The sequence below is a fragment of the Oreochromis niloticus genome, linkage group LG19 (genome assembly GCF_001858045.2).
Source record: "Oreochromis niloticus isolate F11D_XX linkage group LG19, O_niloticus_UMD_NMBU, whole genome shotgun sequence".
NCBI classification, from domain to species: Eukaryota; Metazoa; Chordata; class Actinopteri; order Cichliformes; family Cichlidae; genus Oreochromis; species Oreochromis niloticus.
Window position 1 is genome coordinate 987,827 of NC_031983.2, and position 23,610 is coordinate 1,011,436.

A 23,610-nucleotide genomic window follows, 5' to 3' on the forward strand; every position below is an offset into this window, starting at 1 on the left:
AGTCCAATAACTTAGACGCAAATCCATGTTTTATGAGCATCTTAAGTTTTCTACCCTATAATTCACATTTTTAAAAAACCCAACCTTTGGGAGCCCCAGCAGGATGATTCTGTTCAGCTGGACGTTTTCATCCAGGTGACTCCCTCAGTCTCAGCTGACTGCAGATTTCCAACCTGATATACATGCAACGAAATCACAATGCTCCTTTTTATATGTGTACCCCACCCCAAGAACATATTGGACACCGATCCAGAGAGAAAAAAAATAAAAAATAAAAACAAAACAAAAAAATAAAAATAAAAAGAATTTAAATGAGGTACATCAAAATTCACCATATTTAACCCGTGTATGGTGTTCGTATTTTTGTTACTCAGCCAGTGTTCATGGGTCTGGTGGACCCGCTAGAGTTTTGGCTTTCCAATTAACACTATCAAACAATTTTATGTTAAATTACTCAACAGATGTTTACTTTATCCCAATTACGAGCCATGTGAACAGCAAACATGGTTAATTTTTTCCTTTTACCTTTGTTCGATCACATTTATGAATTAACGTGCTTCTCGTTTTTTGTCAATAAAATGTTATAAAAAAAATAAAATCAGTTTTAATCAAGTGTACATATCCTTATACCATATTTTGCAGGTTTTGATGGTATATACTGCCTAAAGGGGCAACGGCCTCTAAATGGCATGGGTCTCACAGACCCGAACACCATACAAGGGTTAAAGATGTGCACTTAAAGGGCAATAGTTTGCACAAAATTAATCGCCATCACAACAAGGGTATACGGTAGCTGCCAAGTGAGTATCAGATGGGTATGGTTTTAATTTTCTCTAAATGTTTTAGCAATGTATCCCAAACGGCAAAGACTCTCTCCTTCAACCCCTTGAGAGTATACTTTATTTTTTCCAGCTGTATAAATTGTGTCAGGTCACTGAACCACAGAGCCACTGTGGGTGGCTTTTGTGACTTCCAATGCAACAATATCCTTCTGCACGCAAGCAGTGTAGTGAAAGCGATTATGCTTTTGTAGCTTTTCCTTAATGTTCTATGTCGTCTATCTGTAGCACCAAATATACCCATAACTACATTAGGTTGAAGCTCAACATTCAATCTTTCAGACAGTGTTTTGAAAATTGTTGACCAGTAGGCTTTTAAAGTAGGACATGACCAAAACATATGTGTTAGATCTGCAGAGGGTTTTCTACATCTCTCACAGCTTGCATCTATGCTTGGAAATATTTTGGCCAATCTTGCCTTGGAGTAATGAATGCGGTGAAGAATCTTGAACTGTATGATGTTTAATTTAGCACAAAAAGTGCTGTTGTTTACTCTTAAAAGAGCGCTCTCCCAGGTCTCCCCCTCTAAGTCCACCCCCAGCTCATTCTCCCAGGCTGCTCTGATCTTTGCCATTGTTATATTCTTAAAGGAGGCTATACAATTACTGATCCTTGAGATAAGACCTTTAGGCTTAAATGTGAGTTTCAACAGATCATCTACACCAGTAAATGGTGTTATATTTGGAAAGTTGGGGTTATACTGCTGAGGGAGGTCAAATTTTTGTGACAAATCCTGAAAACTTGCCAAGACACCGTCTATATACATGTCAGAAAAGTTATGGAGGCCTCGTCTCTGCCAAAGAGCAAACTCAGAGTCTAATCTGGCGGGAAGGAAAAGGTGATTATTATGAATAGGGCTCAAATGGAGAAGATTTTTAAACCCAAAGTTCTTTCGAAAATGAGCCCATATTTTGAGGGTGTTAATAACTATAAGACTGGTGGTGTACCGCCGTGAGGAAATTGGAAGGCTGGAGGTGACCAAGGCTCTAAGGGAGGTGGAGATGCAAGACACCGCTTCAATTTGGCACCAATCTTCATCTGGGGTGTGGAGCCAATACATGATTTATTGAATATTTGAGGCCCAGTATTAATGGCTGAAATTTGAAAGGACTAAGCCGCCTAGGTTTTTAGGCCTCTGTAACAGATCCAGGCGTATTCTAGGATTTTTCCCATCCCATATAAATGAGATCAGAGCTTTATCAATAGATTTAAAAAATGATTTTGGAAGGTAAAGTGGGATACACTGAAATAGATAAAGAAACTTGGAGATTACATTCCTTTTTATACAATTTACCTTCCCTGCCAACGATAGATGAAGTGGCTTCCATTTTTTTAAGTCCAATTTGACCTTTTCAAGTAGCGGGCAGAAATTTTCTTCATAGAGATTGTGCAAATCTCTTCTTATATTTATGCCTAGGATTTAAAGCTGTTTTTGGCTGTTTTGAAAGGTGTAGCACTGCTCTGTATTTGAAGAGCCAGGATAGCAGGATACTGAAGTTCAGTTTGTACCCAGAGAAGGAGCAAAGGTGCTTAGGGAGTGGATGATATGGGGGACACTTGAAACAGGATCAGATACATACATTAACAGATCATCTGCACGGAGGGACACTCTATACTCTTAATCCATCCTACGGATACCTGCAATTGATGGCAAGGTTTTGAGTGTAATGTTCCAACCCTATAAACAGGACATTTGTACAATGACTGAAATTAGCAGCACTGAAGGAACAACAGGCTGGGAGGTCAGTTTATGATCATTAATATGCAAATGATCATGACCATTGATCAACGGCAGGTCAGGGTAGTAAAGGGTAGTTTGGAAAAAAGCGAGTCAAGTTTCTAGAAGATCCAAGGTGTTTAAACCATAGTGGGGTTGTCCCAATATTAATCATGTGCATCATGACATGAGCAAAGGTGTTGAAGTGGCTCTTCTATGTTGTGCCACCTGTTAATGGAGTGGACTTTTGGCTCCAGTGTAGTTGGGATGAACCAGTTTCTGTCAGACGATGTGGCTGGTTCTGAAGTGGGACGCTGTGGTTGGAGAGAGCTTTCCCGAGTTTCCCTGACAGCTCTGCTGAAGATATGAATCAGAACGGCCCCATTCCCAGGCGCCTCAAGCCCGACTCACATTTTGTGCCACCCAAAACCCCTGGTGGCAATGGCCCACACCTTTGTGCACATTGACTCATGTGATGATGCACATGTTTTATAGCAGGTCAACAGCCCACTACGGGACAACCCCCACTAGGGTTTTAATTAGAGCTGGGTCACTGATTTCTAGCATCGATTTGATTCCGATTCAATTCAAATCGGGGAAATTTTGCCTCAGACAGTCAGAAATATTATAATTCTGATCACTTATCAGTACATATCTATATTTTTATATCTATAAAAAGAAAGCTGACACTTGTGAGACTTTATCAAAGGTGTGAGCATCACAGCATAGGCCTTTGTGTCAAAGTAACTGAGGATAAAACACAGAAAAACATGAAGGAGATTTTCCTGGTCTGGGATTTTATAGCAGATGACCTTAAAAATATTGTGCAGTAGATCAAGAACGAAGTGAAGCAGAGCAAAGTTACAGAGGTTTGATTAGAGACACAGCTGAGCATTTTGCAATTTTACATAATTTAAAAAAGTTTAAATTTGTTCAGTATTGAACGGCAGAAATGAGGCTTTCTTGTCGGAAGTAAGTAAAAAAAAAAGAAAAGAAAAAACAACAGCGGCCGACACCGTAGACTGCTGGGTAATCAGTAAAACTAAGAGGAAATTCCTGACGATGTTTATGTGAAGCGAAATGTGAAGCGTAGTTTGGATGATCATTCTCTGCTGGTTCAATCAATTTTGGTTGGAGAAAGATCAAACCTGCAGCTTCAGAATCGAGCGCAAAAAGGACGTGAACACAAAGCGCCCACCGACGCTTCAAAATTAGCGAGCTGTTGGCTTTCAGCCCCGACCGTGTCCGTGCCGTCAGGTGAGAAAGGCGACATCTCGCTGCCTCTGATCCGTCGGCGGGTCCGCGCTGTGTGTTTACGTCTCTGTGCAGAAGCCGTGTTCCTGCTCTCATTTACTGCTTTAGCTGTTTGGCGGTTGGAGAAATTTTGTGAGGTTTAACCTGAGATTCTGGCATTTCGGGAAAAATAAATTTATATTAAAAAATCGATTCAGGATTTTAATGAATCGATATCACGTTATCCAAGCTAGAATCGATTTTAATCGATAAATCGATAATCAAAACCCACCCCTAGTTTCAATACCTGGGATGCTCCACGATTTGGTCTTAGAAGCCTTTTAGATTAGAGGTGAAAGTGAAGTCCTCCTCTGTCTATGGGTACTATAACTCTGGCATCTAAATCGATCACTGATGTTCTCATAATTCACATTAAGACTACTCTTTCCTCCTGATTCAGGAGATTTCGTTTTCCTGGAACATGTTGGTAACTTGTTTAAAACTCCACACGAGTTGTGGAGATGTCACCACCACACATCACTGTCTCCTCTGTAATGCAGTCAGATCCAGTAAGAGCCTGTGAGGGATTATTGTCAAAGTAAACCCTAAAACCGCTCATTTGAAATGTTGCTCACAAGGTTTATCTTCAAGTTCCATACAGGCTTCATTAGCATTTTCATTTACACCACAGCAGGAAGTAATTAACGGGTAAAGTATAGAGAAGTAAATACATTCTGGCTTTCTGTTCTGACAGATTTAACCTGGTGCTGTGTCAGTGTGCAGTTCATGTACAGCTTGTTTCTCGTTCACACAGATTTACTCGTATTTATTTGTCTGTCAGCAGGTTTCTCGAGGCTCAGGGAGATTTTCTATTCACTTACACTTAGAAGTTAAATCCGTGTTGCTGTGACTTAAATGTTGTTTCACTTATTTCAGAGTAATCCACCTATAACCTGACTGTAATCTGCTTACTGTTCTGTCCACAAAAAGTGTGATTTCAGTGAAAATGAAAAAAACATTTTGCTGCGTTTTTATTGTGATTCTATTCTTTGGTTCCATTAACATTTTTAATATGAAATGTTTGAAAATATCTAACATTATATCATTATTTGGCTTACTTGTTGTTCCTAGAGTATTTAAAAGTAGAATGGGAGGCGGAGCCTTCAGTTTTCAGGCCCCTCTTCTGTGGAACCAGCTTCCAGTTTGGATTCAGGAGACAGACACTATCTCTACTTTCAAGATTAGGCTTCAAGATTAGTTTATACGCCCATCAGCATTTAATTATTAGTTAGGCAGATGGCCCCGCCCCTCCCTGAGCCTGGTTCTGCTGGAGGTTTCTTCCTGTTAAAAGGGAGTTTTTCCTTCCCACTGTCGCCAAAGTGCTTGCTCCTTTTTGCTAAAGCATATAGTTAGGGCTGGACCAGGTGACCCTGAATCCTCCCTTAGTTATGCTGCAATAGGTGTAGGCTGCCGGGGATTCCCATGATGCACTGGTTCTTATTCACTTACTATGTGTTAATAGACCTCTCTGCACTGAATCATGCTTGTTATTAATCTCTGGCTCTCTTCCGTCCTGTCTCCCTCTCCTTAACCCTTAACCCAGCAGATGGCCCCGCCCCTCCCTGAGCCTGGTTCTGCTGAAGCTTTCTTCCTGTTAAAAGGGAGTTTTTCTGTCCCACTGTTGCCAAGCGTTTGCTCATACAGGGAGGTCTGACTGTATTAGATAGATAGATAGATAGATAGATAGATATCTATCTATCTACTGTAGAGTCTTTACCTTACTGTATAGGTGAGGTCACTGTTTTTATGATTTGTTGCTGTTTCGCTCAAACTGAATGGAGTTTTCCTAATCTATTAAAATATGTCTAATAATTGGTTTTATTTTCAACCTACATTTTCAGCCATCTTCTTATTAGTCTTCGGTTTTTTGATAACATTTTTGAAATGTCAGACTTGGATAAAATATGCTCGGCATTTAATAATGTTGACTTGTCAGGAAACGAAAAGGACAGGAAAAATAAAGCATCACTAAGAAGATTTGTTTTTCAAACTATGAGTCAGGTTTTGTTCCTTAAACTCAAAGCGCGGGCTGCTGATTTCCTGTGAGTGTCTGCGTCGACTCTCTGCAGAACGAGGCCTATTCAAGCTGCAGAGGAGATTTGCTCTGACAGCCTTTTAGTGCGGCATGAAGCCAGGAGCTGCAAGTCTTCCCGTCACATCTTGTGATGCTATTTTGTGCGACACAGCAGCCTGCAGGTTAGACAGAGCGTGACTGGAAGGTGGTGGATTCAGCTCTGTCCGAGACAGGCAGGCAGCATGTGTCCGTCAGCATCTGCCTGAGCGCCCCGCGGCCGAGGGGGTGAAATGTGTACCTGCTGAGCTGCAGCTGTTGGTGTGTCTTTCAACTGATCTGCTGTTTTTATCAAACTGATCTGGTGATCAGTTTGATTGGATAGTGTGACATGTCTTCTGCAGGGCTTAGGAGTCAGCTCCACAATGCATTCTGGGTATTTTAGGAGCTAAAGCAGCACAGTTGTTGGTGGCTGTTTACATGAGCAGCAGATGTTATGGTTTGAGCTGAAAGGAGATCTTTGACGGGAAAACGTGCAGTAATTATCCATAACAAACTTCTACCAAAGATTCTTTTCTTCCCCTCTGATAAATAATCACATACACGAGTCCTGCAGGAGCTACAACCTCAGCTCATTACAGTAACACCCAAAATCAAGTAGAATTCCTGTTAATTACAGTTATTGTTGCAGGAAATTCACTTTAAAGAGGGAAAGCTGAGAAGTGCTGTGGAGCAGCAGGCAGTCAAGTGGTGTAAATGCCTCACTCATCTATCAGGCTCAGCAAACGTGTCCCTCACAGATTTTTGGACACTTCATAGCCTACGTTCACACTGCAGGTGAAAGCGCATCAAATCCGATTTTTTTGACCCTATGCGACCCATATCCGATCATGGTATGACAGTGTGAACGGCACAAATCCGATATTTTCAAATCCGATCTGGGTCACTTTTGTATGTGGTACTGAATCTGATACATATCCGATGTTTTAGAAAGCGACTGCTGTTTGAACGCTCATGTCACATTAAATCCGTCTTTTACGTCACTGACACAAGACAGACGCCAATTATCAGCGCCGGAGAAGCACCCGAGAAGACATCGTGAACGCTTCCTGGCCATCCAGTGTAGATGTCAGTGAAACTGTTGGGAAGACAACGTTGGAGAAATGTGAACATTTTATTTGTACTGTATAATCTGCAGATTCTGACAGAAATCTGCAGGTTATCCTTTGAAGCACCGCTCCTCTAAAACAGCAATAAGGATCATTATTAGGTTATCTACATTATTATGTAAATAACAAAATAACTTAAAGCAAAAGTTGGGAAACGTAAAGTCCGAAGTCTTTATATTAAGGGCCATCAGTCAAACAATACTGTTGGTCTGGGTCTAAACAGAGCGCGTTGTGTGTGACATCATCTTTTGTGCATGCGGGCCGCTTTGAGCGTTCACACTAGAGCGCGTTTGCTGTTGCATTTTATTTGTAGTGTGAACAAGCAGACAAAAAAATCGGATTTGAGCATTAAGACCTGCAGAGTGAACGTAGCCTTTGACAGCCTGTAAATTCAACTCTATGTTTGAGTGGACGTCAGTGTGAGGAGCCTGGATTCATATCCATGTTAAGTTTGAATGAACACCTGTTTGATGAGAGGAGCAATGATGGTTTGTTCTTACCCAGATCTGCCATCACTTTCTCTGAGACACTTGAAAGAACATTCAAGAACATTCAAGAACTTCCAATAACTTTGTCTGGGAATCCTGATGCCTGACAAACTGATTCAGCCTTCTGTTTCCTGGCTGCAGTTTACTGATAAATAAAACTGTGGAGCTGTTTCTGAACGTTAGTTCTGAAATCATGGACAGAGCTGTGTGTGTGGTGGCTGAGTGATGTATGTGTGTTACCCACACTGCACCACCAACTGTATCAAGGCCTCTCTGGGTTTGACGTTGAAGCCGTTGTACTGGCTCGTCTGGCAGCGGTACGTCCCGCTCATCTCTCTGGTCACGTTGCTAATCCTCAGGATGCCGTCGTAGCTCTCCGTCTGAATGGAGCCGTCTGGCATCAGTGCTGTTGCTGCCGCCGCCGCCGCCACCCCGCTCTCCTCCACCCGAGACCACAGGATGATGGGTTTGGGTTTTCCAGAGACCAGGCACTGCAGGTCTACGGTGTCGCCTTCCTGAGTGATGAGGTGAGAACGGCCCCTGGGGATGGTGAGCTCTGGAGGAACTACAGGGACAGAGACAGGATATCTGATAACTGCTGATAACTGCCAAGGTTTGGACCGTTCAGAATAAAAGAGGAGCAGGTCTACAGCTATGCATGTCATAGGTTAGGGCAGTGGTTCCCAAACTTTTTTTGCTAGCTCCATTTAGAAAGGCAGAGGCGTCACGGTGTGATTATTTTACGTGTAGTTGTTTTTTTTCCTGTGTAATAATGTTCAACATTGCTATCAATACATTTTTCAAAAATGTCTCTCTGTGCAAAATGGGTTTAAACACATAAACAGCTGTGGGATCCTGTTTGTCCATGATTTGAACCGAGGGAACAAATCGTGGCAGGATGAGCACGATATCATTTGTATCCCGCTGTAACTTTACTGTATAAAGACCTAACATGTCCAAAATGTCAGGAGTAGTTAGTTATTACAAGAAGTGTTTGTGAACTAAAAATCAAGAATGTGGGATACTGTTTGTCCGTGATTTGGAGAGCCCAGCGCTGCTCCCGACGCAGGGAAACTAATTTTGCAGGGAGACCTACCTTGGCACTTGTGCAGGTGAAGCCAAAGGGAAGATATGCTTCACCATATTTTCTAGTCTTTGGCTTGAAAGGAAGTTGGTTTGGAAACATATTTGGCGATGCTTCATTTCCTGCTTTGCGTTTGTGTGGGAGCCCTGTCAAAAACCTGTCCATGATGCTAGCAGTGTCCAAGCGTTCTTTTTTTTTCTTTTCATACTGCATGTGGTTGTTGAAGGAAGAGAAATAAAGTTCAATGCTTTCTAATTAGGGAGCATTAATCCAGTGGTGTAGACTTTTGCACAACAAGCTGGAGGAGACGCACCAGGAAGGTCACGTGGAGCGTCCTGCCGTGGTGACCCCTCGTGAATAAGGCTGCAGTGGGTATAACGCCTTTGCTTTCTGACTCATCTGTGAGGTTAACTTTGCCTCCACACACAAAATGTTTTTCTTTAATGTCTGATGAAGAACTCGTCCTTCATCTAGAGTGACACTAAGAGAGCTGCTGGACTGTTTTAGCATTTATTTTCCTTATGGGAATTCAGGAGTGACCCAAGCGTGACCTTCATCCGTCAGCGGGCGTCACGCACAGCAGAGTTTAGACTAAAGCAGGAGTTCGATCACCCCCCTCCTCCTCTCGGGCTGACTGTTTCTTTCACTCTGCCAAGGTCATAAACAAACAGGAAGCCGCCGGCAGTCGTTCATCTGCCTGACATCTGTCTGAAGGTCTGCTCCTTTTCGTATCTGCAGAAGCTCAGAGCTTTGTGCCACAGTTCAAGGACTTTTCACTAAAACCAAACAACTATTATTTTAATCTTGGTGGCACAGAGGAAACAAGCCAATGACAAGTGTACATGAGTTCATTCCCATTGTATTTTTTTGAAATGATGCAGAGGATGTGTCAAACAGCTGTCACAGATGACGAGGTTCAAAGAAAACAATTCAGAGCTCCAAGATATTATTTCTGAAAAACTGATATTAGAAGAGGAGTGGGCGGTTTTATAATCAGCCTCAGTACTGTGTGTGGCAAAGTTCACGTTTTATTTGAATGGCTGTAATCAGCAGCTGTGAGGAGTTACCCCATGCAGAGCTAATGAGCTGGCTGAGTGTGGTTCAGGGCCCCGTCACACTGTGCTGTCTGTTAGGTCTCTATCTAAGACAGTAGGCCCCAAAGTGCAGGGCGCACCCCCTAGGGGGGCCCAGAGCCATTGCTGGCGAGAAGGGGGGTGCAGAATTGAAACACACACTAACAACTATGTGTTTATACACCACTCTGATTTACTCATTAGTCATTATTCATCTCTGCCTCTCTGTGTCTTTTTCAGCTTTATTAGATGGATGAGTGAAGAAACGACAGGAAGCAGCAGCAGACATGCGGCAAAGGGTCAGACTTGAACCCAGCCGGCCGCTCTCAGCCATACGGCATGTGGGGGTGCTGAGCGACACCCCACAGTGTGTCTTTTGTCTTCCACCCATCACCCCTCAGCCCAGCACATAGCTGTCCCTCCATGAGCCTAGGTCTGCAGAACATTTCTTCCCGTTAAACGGGAGTTTTTCCTTCCCACCGTTGCAGAGCGCTTGCTCCTTGGGTGTCGTCTCTGTATTATTATAGACTCTTTACCTTATATACATATATATACAGTAAAGCACCTTGAGGTATGATTTGAGACGATATAAATAGAACTAAATTGAACTGAACTAAACTGAACATCATAAATTACAGGCCCGTGTTCCAGCCCTTCTCCTTGTTTTGTGCTCGGACCATTATTCCCTGTTGCTGCCTCTCACTGTGCCGTCCAGCCCCATGTCCAATCAGGCTCTAGCGTTGATCACAACAGCTGCTTCGAAGGGTCCGTCAAGTCATCGGGGCAGCTGTGATTAGTGTGTATTTCACTAACGTGCATATTTGAGCTAGCAGCTGTTTGAATATGTATGTGCTAACAAGGGTTTGTTAACTCCACCCACCATAAGAGCTCGCCTCACCTGTGGTGGATGAAATGTTGACATCAATGCTAATCTCTGGGGTTCCTCCGTTCCTTAGTGATGCCACACAGGTGTAGGTGCCAAAGTCAGTGAACTTGAGGTCGATGATGTCGAGGTTGGTGGTTCCCGGCGAGACATCTGTGTCAGTGTGGGTGATGACCATCCGCTCTGAACTCCTCAGAGGCCGCCCGTTCTTCAGCCAGCTGAACTGCAGTTCCTCTGGGGGCGTGGCCTCTACCTGGCAGCTGATCTTCACCTCCCGTCCAATCTGGATATTGTCATCATTGTGGTAAGGGTCAGGTGTGATCCAAAAGCGACCTTTACGGAGACCTATGTGACATAATGGACAAAGAAAGACAAACATTTGGGGACAGAGAAGATGAAGTAGAGGACAAATCACACAAATACTAAAACACACCAGTGTCCTCGACTTCCAACATATTCAGAGAACAATCCAGTTGTAAGTTGACAAAGATGTCAGTAAAAGAAGATGAAGTGGCCTGCTCAAGTGTTTTGGTTTGAGGTGTCTGTCGAGGTGAGGGCTGAGTGTCAGTTTAAATAAGTAACACTGAAATAAACGACGTGCTTTATCTGAGGGAGCATGAGTACTTGAATGTCTCCGACAACAAGTGTTCAGCTTTATTGTTCTTCATACAGTGGCTTGCAAAAGTATTCGGCCCCCTTGAACTTTTCCACATTTTGTCACATTACAGCCACAAACATGAATCAATTTTATTGGAATTCCAGGTGAAAGACCAATACAAAGTGGTGTACACGTGAGAAGTGGAACGAAAATCATACATGATTCCAAACAAAAAGATTTCCCAAGCCTTGAACATCCCACGGAGCACTGTTCAAGCCATCATTCAGAAATGGAAGGAGTATGGCACAACTGTAAACCTACCAAGACAAGGCCGTCCACCTAAACTCACAGGCCGAACAAGGAGAGCGCTGATCAGAAATGCAGCCAAGAGGCCCATGGTGACTCTGGACGAGCTGCAGAGATCTACAGCTCAGGTGGGGGAATCTGTCCATAGGACAACTATTAGTCGTGCACTGCACAAAGTTGGCCTTTATGGAAGAGTGGCAAGAAGAAAGCCATTGTTAACAGAAAACCATAAGAAGTCCCGTTTGCAGTTTGCCACAAGCCATGTGGGGGACACAGCAAACATGTGGAAGAAGGTGCTCTGGTCAGATGAGACCAAAATGGAACTTTTTGGCCAAAATGCAAAACGCTATGTGTGGCGGAAAACTAACACTGCACATCACTCTGAACACACCATCCCCACTGTCAAATATGGCGGTGGCAGCATCATGCTCTGGGGGTGCTTCTCTTCAGCAGGGACAGGGAAGCTGGTCAGAGTTGATGGGAAGATGGATGGAGCCAAATACAGGGCAATCTTGGAAGAAAACCTCTTGGAGTCTGCAAAAGACTTGAGACTGGGGCGGAGGTTCACCTCCCAGCAGGACAACGACCCTAAACATAAAGCCAGGGCAACAATGGAACGGTTTAAAACAAAACATATCCATGTGTTAGAATGGCCCAGTCAAAGTCCAGATCTAAATCCAATCGAGAATCTGTGGCAAGATCTGAAAACTGCTGTTCACAAACGCTGTCCATCTAATCTGACTGAGCTGGAGCTGTTTTGCAAAGAAGAATGGGCAAGGATTTCAGTCTGTAGATGTGCAAAGCTGGTAGAGACATACCCTAAAAGACTGGCAGCTGTAACTGCAGCAGAAGGTGGTTCTACAAAGTATTGACTGAATAATTACGCACACCCCACTTTGCAGTTATTTATTTGTAAAAAATGTTTGGAGTCATGTATGATTTTCGTTCCACTTCTCACGTGTACACCACTTTGTATTGGTCTTTCACCTGGAATTCCAATAACATTGATTCATGTTTGTGGCTGTAATGTGACAAAATGTGGAAAAGTTCAAGGGGGCCGAATACTTTTGCAAGCCACTGTAAATAATTTTACTCCACGCAGGACAAAAACAGACAATTCATCTGCCAGTTAAATTTAAAACCAGACATCAAAACACGAGTGTGTGAAGAGGAGCTGAAAAGGGGTAATTTTATTACAAGTATGAATTAGTTGTCAACTATGTATCCAAATAAAGGTGATATTTGGGGGTATTTATGGGGACAGCCTTAGCTTGGACCAAGATCAATATCAAAAATGATTAACTGCCTCACAGAATATCTGACTCAATGAACCAATCTGATCTTAGAAATGAACTGAAAGAGCAGCAATTTAGCAGTAAGCCGACAGAGATTCTAACAAGTTTGACATTTACCAGAAACAACTGCTGTTTTGTGGAATTCAGGTCCTTAAATTATTCAAAAGGTCAGGCTGCAGCATGACGGATTTATGAACAGTGTCCAACTCAAAACCTGCAACTGAATTTTTACAATGACCAGTCAGGTTCTTATTATCTATTGGAATCTGTCATGCATGCATTTGAACAGAAATGTTACCTATATTACAAAGTACCCGTCTATATAAAGACTCAAGGGTTTGATTGTTTGTCTTATGTTTTATGAATATATTTCATCTTTCAGAGCATCCACAGCTTTCCCTGAATGCTCTTGTTTCGTTGGGTTTCAAATTGTATTTAGTAAATCTTTAACCTCCTAAAATCTGAACTCTTCCACAGCATGCATTTTTAATTTCTCTTTGATATTTGGGCATATTGCGGCCCGATGAATGTAAAAACAAAGAATCACCAGATTTTTTTTTTTTTACCCGATTTTTGTTCCTAAGAAAAATGAGAGCCACATATGAAGATATTCGTTTTAAGTTTTGATGGAACAGTGGCAGCATAATGTCCTTGTAAGTGGACAGTATTTTGGTCTAGACAACCCAAAATGTGATGTCCACATATGTGGACGCCAGGTCCTAGGAGGTTAATATACTTTTTAAAGTTTGTAGCAATAGCTCAAAATACTGACAACTGGCAGTGCTCCCTCCTGGCAGATACACCTAAAAGCAACAATTTCAAAATGCTGCACCACTTTGTTCTTGAATTAAAGCATTCATAAGATTTTCAAAAAAGTTGACCTTTGACCTTGAGGTTGTAGTCACTGTGAATCAAACTCATCTGAGATTTTTAGTATCTGCGTCACCTCGATTTGACTTGTTGAATTCACAATTGTTTACATTTTAAATTGACTGGTTCTTTTCTAGTGGAGCACTCAAAGTCCTTTACAGGTGTCGTAGCCCCGAGCACGTGTTTTCTATCTAACAGTGCATCAGGAGGAACTCAGGATTCAGCATCTTCATACACTGACATGCAGACTGGGGCAAGAAGGATCTAGATCAGGCAGATGACCTGCTCGACTTCCTTAGCTAAGGCTAACACTTTAAGCCAGTCTACTCACAGGGTTCGCACCTGTACGCACACACACATATATGTATATATTGTGCTACGATTCACATTTGATAAATGTCGCCATTAATTCACTCTGACTTTTGCTGTTTTGCTTCCACCACGATAAAACACACTTCATGCACAGCTCCCTCTCCCTCTCTCTCTCTCTGTGTACTTCAAGAACAGTTTCCCATCTCAAATCTCTGCATTACTCATTCGCTTATTACCCATCAGTCTACCATTTCTTACAGCGCTGTCGGCCGCTGTCTTTTTTACTTAAATGTCCTCGGACAAGAAAGCCTCATTTCTACTGTTCAATACTGAAGACATTTAAACTTTTTCAAATTATGCAAAGTTGCAGAATATTTTTAAGGTTATCTGCTATAAAAAGCCAGGCCAGAAAAATCTCCTTCATGTTTTTCTGTGTTTTCTCCTCAGTTACTTTGACACAGAGGCATCTGCTGTGGTGCTCACACCTCTGATGTAGTCCCACATGTATCAGTACTGATAAATGATCAGAATTATAATATTTCTGACTCTCTCAGGCAAAATTGAATCGAATCGAATCAGGACCTTGTGAATCAGAATCGAATGGATTATAGAAATCAGTGATGATACCCAGCCCTAGTGAGCAGCCTAGGCCCGACAGAGTGGATGTAGCTGTGGGTAAAGGGAAAAGATGAAAAGAACTATTCATAACTTTTGTGTTAAGTTAAGGCCTGATCCGTCTGAAATTTATAGCCAGCTCTGACACGGTGCCATCAATCTTTGAATGCTGAAAAAGCAGCAGTGTATCCAGAAAACACATTATATGCTGCAATAAATGCCCAAGTGTCCCCTCTCCCCACTGCCTTTCAGCAGCAAACAGGTCGTCAGAGGAGCCGATGTGATGATTAAGTTTAACCTTGTCTACAAGATTGCCAAAGAGTGCCAAAGCACTTTAAGCACAAGCAGTTTTTCAGTAACTTCTCTTTCTTGTAGAAATGTGCTCCAAATAAAGAACTTTGTTGACAAGATTGTTAGTTAATCATTTACAAATCAATATTGTCGGTATAGACAGCAATTTCCCCCCCCCAAAAATTGCACATGTAAAACTGCGGTGTTAAGTGATGCGGTTGAAAAATTTGCCTAACTGGTGGGGAATGGGTTAGGGTTAGTGCGGTTAGTGGTGCGCCTTTTTTAAAAATCATGGCAAAAAGTTAGTCTAGAGTCCTGACTCAGTAATTTGTTTGGTGGCACAATGGCAGGTTGTTGTGTAGGCTTGTTTCACACGTCAGTACCTCATTAGTTTCTATCAGAGCAATGACACCCACATATTTTGTCTTGTCTCTTCATATTTTAAATTATTAGAATCACCCTTCCTGCTGTAGAGCAACTAATCCGTCTAAATGGGGCTTAATTATTACTGAAGCCATTTGTTCAGTTTAATCCTGGGACCGTCCACAGCAACATGCTGCTCTTGGCTTCACTTTTAACTGCTGACAGGATTATTGCCCTCATCACGACTATTCTGTCCAGACTGAGGCATCTGTGGCATCATGCTTGATGAAAACGCTTCATTTTTTGATTCCTTTGTTGCAGATGCCATTCTAGGTGATGAAAAAATAACGTTTCCAAAGTACCAAAGTGGCACCGATCCAACTGAGACTTTACTGCTCAAGATGGTTAAAGAAGTGTAAATGAGTTACTGCGTTTAAAATGTTGCTTACTTTTTCCAATCTGGACACTGATGAATGCTGCACTGGAAAAATGGGTGAGACCAACGGAGGATGTTTGAATTGATGCCACTTACACCTACACTGGGAAAGTGAGTATTTTTTCATCAGTCAGATGGTGGCTGTGGACCCAGGACCTTCTTGCTGTGAGGCAACAGTGCTACCCACCAGTGTAACACTAAAACTGTCTATTGTCACTACAAACAGGATAAATGATGCTTTGCCTTTGATTCTACAGAAATCGTGTCACATTTTCATGGTCATGCTTGTGTCCCATTAACAAAGCCAAGAGGCTAGCACCTTTTTATTCTGGCTGTTGGTACATGCAGATAAACCTCTGGTCTTTAACAGGAGACTAATTAACATGCTAGACAAGCTACTGGTGGCTCTGCTTTTACTACTCAGTTACCATCTGCCTTTAGCTAAAGCTAGAGCTAACATTAGCAAGTAAACAAGCACTCTTCTATCACTGTAACAGATTTCTCTTACTATCAACCTTAGCATGTTTGTTGTACATGAATTGTTTGAATTTGTGTGTGAGCAGTGTCTGTAGGAGTTTTTATAACTCCTTTAGTGCATTAGCAAAGAAAGTCCTGATGATGATGGGTCGTCAGCACGATGTCTGACTTATAAAGCAGTCCAGTTACACCAGTTCACTCTCACCAGCACGTTCAGATTAGCATCTTGGATAAATCACTTTGTTGAATGAACGTACAAAGATTCATCAGAATCTTGTTTTGTTAATCCATTAACTTTATTCTTTGGAACAATATTTTTTAATCCTGTTGTAGATACACACATTTAACCATGTGACATTCAAGCTTAGGTATTCTTCAGCCAGTGAGTACAGAGAGTTAAAGACAAGCTGCAGGAGGCTGTTCACGTATACACTGCTAAATCAAAAGTCACGCAGGACACATCGAAAACAGATTAACACACAGAGAAAGACCGGGTCAGGATCTGGTCTTTCCCCAGCTCATCCCATCTCGATTTGTTTTGGATCGATTCAAAGTGGCTTACTTTATCCTCACATGATCTGTAGTCTTCATTTAAAATGGTTCATCCAGCAAAATTATACTGAAATGTTTAAAAGATACCTCAGCATAGACATAGATACTCTGGCCTTAGGCATAAAACTCTACATTTATTTTTGCAGTTAAATGTGAAACAGTTACTATTGCTTAACATTAACAGTAACTCTCCAATGGCTGTCAGAGCATCAAAGCTGAGTCTTTCTTATAAATATCATTGAGCATTGTTCACCCAGTAATGGCAGAAACAATGAAATCTTGAGTTGAGATGCTTGCAGCTCATCTGCACCTTAAATGTTTACTGAGTAATAACTGAAAAAATCAAATGATCATTAATTGGTCAAAAATTGGTAATTAAATTAAATTAAATGAATTTAATTAAAAAAAGAAATAAAACAGGCCTGAGGGCAGATCAGAGCCTACTGCTATCTGTTTCAGTTTCTGTCTATATTTTGTCCCTTGTTGCGAGCGGTGCTAGCTACCTGTTAATGTGCAGCACATATCTATCACTGCACGAGGACATGCTATGTGCACTGTCACTGCCAAGCAACATTAATGGCACAGAACTATTCAAATCTCTGAATGAGTACATATCAGGAAAACTTGACTGGTCCTTTTGTATTGGCACGGACAGAGCTGCTGGTTAAGGAGGCTGCACCTGAATGTGAGTCTGTGTGTCATTCACAGGGAAATGTTGGCATATTGAATAACGCAGTTAAAGTCATGAACTACAGGGTGGGCCATTTATATGGATACACCGTAATAACATGGGAATGGTTGGTGATATTAAAGTCCTGTTTGTGGCACATTAGTATATGTGAGGGGGCAAACTCCTCAAGATGGGTGGTGACCATGGTGGCCATTTAGAAGTCGGCCATCTTGGATACAACTTTTGTTTTTTCAATAGGAAGAGGGCCATGTGACACATCAAACTTATTGGTAATGTCACAAGAAAAACAATGGTGTGCTTGGTTTCAACGTAACTTTATTCTTTTATGAGTTATTTACAAGTTTCTCTTTGTTCACAGCCATTGACATGTCGAAGACAACAAAACGTATGATGCCTTTTCTATGGCCTGCTTTAACAACGTGCTAACCTTATTTACAATCAATATTGTATGGATGTAATAATGATACTAAAGATACAGAGCGCTGTTAAAAAATAAAAAGAAAGTTTACCCAGGTCATTTTACTTTAAGTCAGTTTACTAAAAGTGTGTCTTCTGTTGTGTTTCTTAAGATCGTGACATGGTGTGTCACATTTAGAGATCTTTTAGCTTCCTGCACTTTGTGAGGCACGTTCTATTTAAGTGATGTCTTGATTTCACAAGTTTGACAGTCAGATTTGACAATCAATGAAACTTTACTCAGCTTTCCAAAACTTTGGCTAATCACAGCTAATTCAGAAGGTAAATGATTTCACTTTCACACACAGCTGGGTAGGTTTGGGTCGCCTTTTCCTCTTAATAATTAAAACATTCATTTTTCAAAAACCGCTCCAGTGCTGCCCTCTAGTAGATCCATTTGTGGTAAAAATGAGAAAAGCCTTGGTGAGTTTCAGAAAAGTTGACCTCTGACATTGAGCTTAAGGTCACTGAGATTTTTAGTAGATATTTAGTAGAACTTGTTCTCAAGTCCTCATTTTCACAAATTGGGGTCTTCATGTTGCGCACCTGTCCAGCAGGGTGATGACAACACGCTAAAAACTGCATTTTATATTTAATGGGGCTATTTTGTGATAAATGAACACTTGTTTGATGATCTGAAAGATGAAAATGTGACAAACCAGGAAATGAGCAGAAATTTGGGATGAGAGCTTTTCCCCAGCAATGCTGGACTACATGCTGCATCTATGCATTTAAAAGAAGAGGGGATCCTACATGTAGGGGTTTTTATTTCTATGCCTTATTGTGAATAAAATACAGGTTTATGAGATTTGCAAAAATTCTTTATTCACATTTTATGGAAAGATGAGTTGTTTGGAATTCGGGTTTAATGATCCAGAACAAAACCAGTTCTTTACTGGTGGAAACAGTGTGTGGGTGTGTCAATACATAAACAAACCAGCAGCTTCGTACACCCAGATCGACACAACATCTAAAACTTAAACTAGATAATGTGTTTAAAATGCTGAACACCACACAGCGACATGAAAGATGTTCCTGTACAACACACTGACTGTGCTGGTAACATCCACTGAGCAGTGAGTGTGTGTGTGTGTGTGTGAGTGTGTGTCTGTGTGTGTGTGAGTGTGTGTCTGTGTGTGTGTGTGTGTGTGAGTGTGTGTGTGTGAGTGTGTGTCTGTGTGTGTGTGTGTGTGTGTCTGTGTGTGTGTGAGTGTGTGTCTGTGTGTGTGTGTGTGTGTGAGTGTGTGTCTGTGTGAATGTGTGTGTGTCTGTGTGAGTGTGTGTGTGTGAGTGTGTGTCTGTGTGAGTGTGTCTGTGTGTGTGTGTGTGAGTGTGTGTCTGTGTGAGTGTGAGTGTGTCTCTGTGTGTTAGGTTGCAAGGGTTGTGTTGTAAAACCCTTCATTATGTTTAAGGTTTAGATATATGTAACAAATGCTAATCAGAATGTGGAGTAAGATAAAGAAATCCATCCCAAAAGTAGTTACACATACCTTAACATAAGCAAATGTTTAATAATCAGAGTTTATTGTATTTACCAGTTCCCTAAGGAGAGTTTCCCATTGAATGTCCCCATTTACGTTAAATGTATTTGTGTTAAAAACGTCCCCAACAATAATGAGTCAGTTGTAACAATGACTATAGTTTGATATGTTTTTGCAATTTTTAAATAGAGGCATGTTTTTGTATTTAGGATAAATCTAGCCTTGAGATCAGTGACAAAACCTTTAATGATCAGTGATCGTTAATGATCAGTGTACTCTGGTACTACATCAATATGTCTAAGATTAAGAAATATGGCACATATATCAATCAAAATCAGGACTAAGATGAGAAATCTATCCTAATATCATGAAGTACACCTTAACACAAGCAGCTCTTTAATAATCGGAGAATTCAATGTACTTTACTTTGCTCCTTAAGGAAAGTTTCATATTGATTGTCCTCATTAAGGTTAAGGCAGTGCATTTGTGTTAGAAATGTCCCCAGAAGTCATAGGAGTCTGTAGGAGGCAGTTTTCAATTGTCTCTTGTCTATTCATGTTAAATCTACTCGTAACATCAGTGAAAACTAAAATTAAGAAATCCATTCTTAAATCGTACAGCTTGTCTTATCACTCACAGATCTTTAATACTGTACTTATTGGTGCCCTGAGGTAAAGGATATTTTGATTGGTTCTAATGTAGGTTAAAGCAGTGTGTTTCTTCATAATTAAATGAAATCTGTTATGATAGTTTTGCTTCAAAGTTTGGATCGTTTCTGCAAATGAAATGAACCCTTAGTAATTGTGTACAAATTATGTGTGGTAACAATTCATAGTTGAAGTTAGAAATTTCCTTTTTCATTTAAACAGAATATAAAAACTAGGTTAACTTTCTAATGTTTGCCTATTTAACTTATATTTATTTACTCATGAATAACCAAGCTGAAGCAGCATCATGAGAAATGCCTGAAACGTCACAAAAATTTGATCTGCAAAATTCGGATTCCTCAAGCAATGAGAGTGAGACTCTTCTTTCAGGTATGGAGGCAACAAAAACACAATGGAATAAGAAAACAGATCAAGATGAAGACAGGGGACCAGGGACTTCTTCCCAGTGAGCATATTTGGAAGCAAAGTTCTTGCCTTACAATTTGCTGGTAACAAACACTCAATAGTACAGATGTTTTGTTGTTGTTGTTTTTTTCTTGTTGTAAGTTTCTCTGCATAAATGATGTGCATGTAAACTCCCAAAACAACACGGTAGTAATAAATGCAGTAGAACATTTAAATTGTTCTATGGCCGAGAAGTTGGACATAGTTTTTATTTCTACAAGATAAATAGAGACTTTAATTTTAAGTTCTTTCAAATCCCTTGGATGTTGTCAAATTAATATACTTAACTACAAAATGATTATTGTTAGATTGGGTAGTTAAATCGTAACCTTACATTGTACTTTGAAGGACTTGCCTTTAAGGGAAGTAAGGTCCCCAAAACTGACTGACTGGTTTAGATATATGTAACAAATACCAATCAAAATGAAGATTAAGACAAAGAAATCCATCCCCCAAATCATTACACATACCTTAACATATGCATATGTTTAACTGACTGTGTGTGTGTGTGAGTGTGTGTATAAATAGCTCCAGTGTGTGAGGCGAGCAGCTGATTGTCCTTGTTCATTAAGATTAAAGCAAGAACGCCTCAGAACAAAACGCTGCGTGTGTGTTTTACTGCGTCAGTAAAAGGTCTGTTGCATAACTAGAGGTGGATGCAGTGGATGCACACACACACACACACACACACACAGCTCTGTCTCTGTCAGAACACAGTAGTATGTGTGATGTTAGTGCTGTACTGTAGCAGCTTAAAGAGAACAGAACATACTCGAGATGAAACACGAGTCCTTTTCGCACACATACATGTGCTGTCAGCACTGCATCGGCTCTACCATGAAAACCACTGCAAACCGATTAGCTCCTCATAAATGTCACCTGTCATGTGGTGAGATAAATGAGGGAGCAAATACACAGTAACTTCAAGTTTATGTGTGGAAGCAGGAAAAATGGTGCCACATGTGAATGACTCTGACATTCACAGCTCATTATACAACGCTGCTGTTTGGCTCCTGACAGCCTTCAGGTTCATCTGTGGACACTGGCTGCTTTTTCATCTGTTCACTGTTTTTCCTTTCCTTTGTTTAATGAAGCCACTTAATATTGACCCATGAGTCATTCATAAAACAACTAAGAGTTGAACCAGTGTGACTACATATAACAGACAACTTAACAAAAAAACAATTTTAAACTATTGTTAAAAGCAGCTGGAAACAAAAACACATTTGTTCCCATTTCTTTATTAAAATCTATGAAAAGTGCCAAAGACAACACAGGTGGTGGGAATACAACTGTTTGGACGCACGAGGTAATTCCCATACAGTTATTAGCCTGGGACATCACCATGTGGTGTGCAGCGTGTCCTTAAAGGGAACCCGGCTATTAACACATGTATGAGCTAAAATATGTACTGTGCTTTCAATAACATATATGTGGTATTAAAATATGCCAAATGTTTTCCTTTGAAGCACATTTTATATAAAACCGACTTACCAGTAGGCCGCCATTGTTATTTACTTCTCAATGCACTCTGGGTAGTGACGTCATACGGTTGCACCGCGTATTTTAATACCACATATATGTTATTGAAAGCACAGTGCATATTTTAGCGCAAACATGTGTTAATAGCCGGGGTTCCCTTTAAAAACCTTGAGGAAACTGAACAAGTGGAGGAAACAGAAGAACAGACAGGCTCGATATGATCTACAGCAGATGAAAACTCATGATTTGACTTCGTGTCATTTAAAAAAAAAAAAATTATTTGAATTTTGTTGAATTTTACTGAATTTTATTGATTTTTTTTCTTTTATCTTTCATTTATTTTTGCATGTGGGCTGTTGCTGCCTGTGTTTAATTGAGTCATTTCTGTAACTGTGAGACACCCACTGCTGCCCATCTTGGCCAGGTCTCCCTTGAAAAAGAGGCTTTTAATCTCAATGGGATCTTCCTGGTTAAATAAAGTTTCAATAAAAAATAACAGATCAGGATATCCTTTGTAACATTTTGACACAAATTAACACTGCAAACCAGTTTCAGTCTCATCTCAGATTAAAAGAGAACCTGAAGCTTCCAGTAAAGTTTATCCCAGCATGTAAAGCTATATACAGTCCTGACAACCACTCTCTACCTTCCTATAAGCTTTAGACAGCCAGTATCTGCCCTTTGCTTATAACATAGTATGAATTATTAGAATTATTCTTTTCTTCTTACAGACAAGCCAGTATGATGCTGTAACAGAGGGCTGGAGAGAGGTAATGTGAACAGTGTGTGCCTGTGGAGGAGAATCTGCTCACGGAGGAAAGTGTGTCTGTAGCTGGACACCAAAAACCCAATGAAGCACTGTGCACCAAAAATGTGATGATGCAGGAAGTCTAAGGATGGAAACTGCTTCCTGTTCTGGCAGTGAGAGAACATCTAAAGACTCTGTCGCTGACTAGAAAGTGCAATATATATAATTCAAAGACCAGATCTTGGTGTTAGTGTCACGGCCGTCACCATCTGCATCTAAAGGTCAAAGGTCACTCTTTCGAGGATGCCGATGTTCACACATTGGACAGAGAAGACAGATGGTTTGAAAGAGGAGGGAAAGAGGCCATTTATGTCCACTGTGAGCAACCATCTTTGAACAGTGGGCGGGGCTTACAACACCAACTGTCTGCCATCTATTAATCTGTATCTATTATTGTACGATCTACTGTACAATATAAAGCGCCTTGGGACGACTGCTGTTGTGATTTGGCGCTATATAAATAAAATTGAATTGAATTGAATATAATCCAGTTTTGAGATCTCAGACGCTTTAACACCCACTCACATCCTGGGCCATCTGACCTCAGCAAGTCACATGATAGGATGGGGCTAGGTCTCACAGCGGGTTCACCTGAAACCTTGGCTGATTGTGACCTACACCCGTTTTCACACCTTGGCTGTGATTAGGCAGAGGATCAACAGGGGGTCCGTGACCCCCACATGGGGGACGGTCCCATAAAGATTAAAATCTGGGACTCTCCACCATTTGACCCTAGAACAGAAGAAGCTTCTCAGAGGTGAAACGTCTTCACAGAAAATTAAAGAAGCCCAGACGCTTTTCTTCCTGAGCCCTTAGGATGCCTCTGACATCTTCTTAAAACCAACGCAAACCAAAGTGCTATTTGCTGGATTCACATCAGGAAAGAAACAGTTACAAAGCACTGGTTT

At 41.1% G+C, this 23,610-nt stretch overlaps 1 protein-coding gene across 3 annotated transcripts in view; it reads right to left on the bottom strand.

Moving 5' to 3' along the window:
- Positions 1–23,610, bottom strand: part of LOC100711078 (MAM domain-containing glycosylphosphatidylinositol anchor protein 2) — a 193,109-nt gene that overhangs the window by 52,085 nt on the left and 117,414 nt on the right. For all 3 annotated transcript variants that reach the window (XM_025900808.1, XM_025900807.1, XM_003458435.5), the window contains exons 7-8: positions 10,573–10,902; positions 7,762–8,082 (exon numbers count right to left, since the gene is read on the bottom strand). In XM_025900808.1, coding sequence (XP_025756593.1) covers positions 7,762–8,082; positions 10,573–10,902 — 651 coding nt within the window. The remainder of the gene's footprint in view (positions 1–7,761; positions 8,083–10,572; positions 10,903–23,610) is intronic.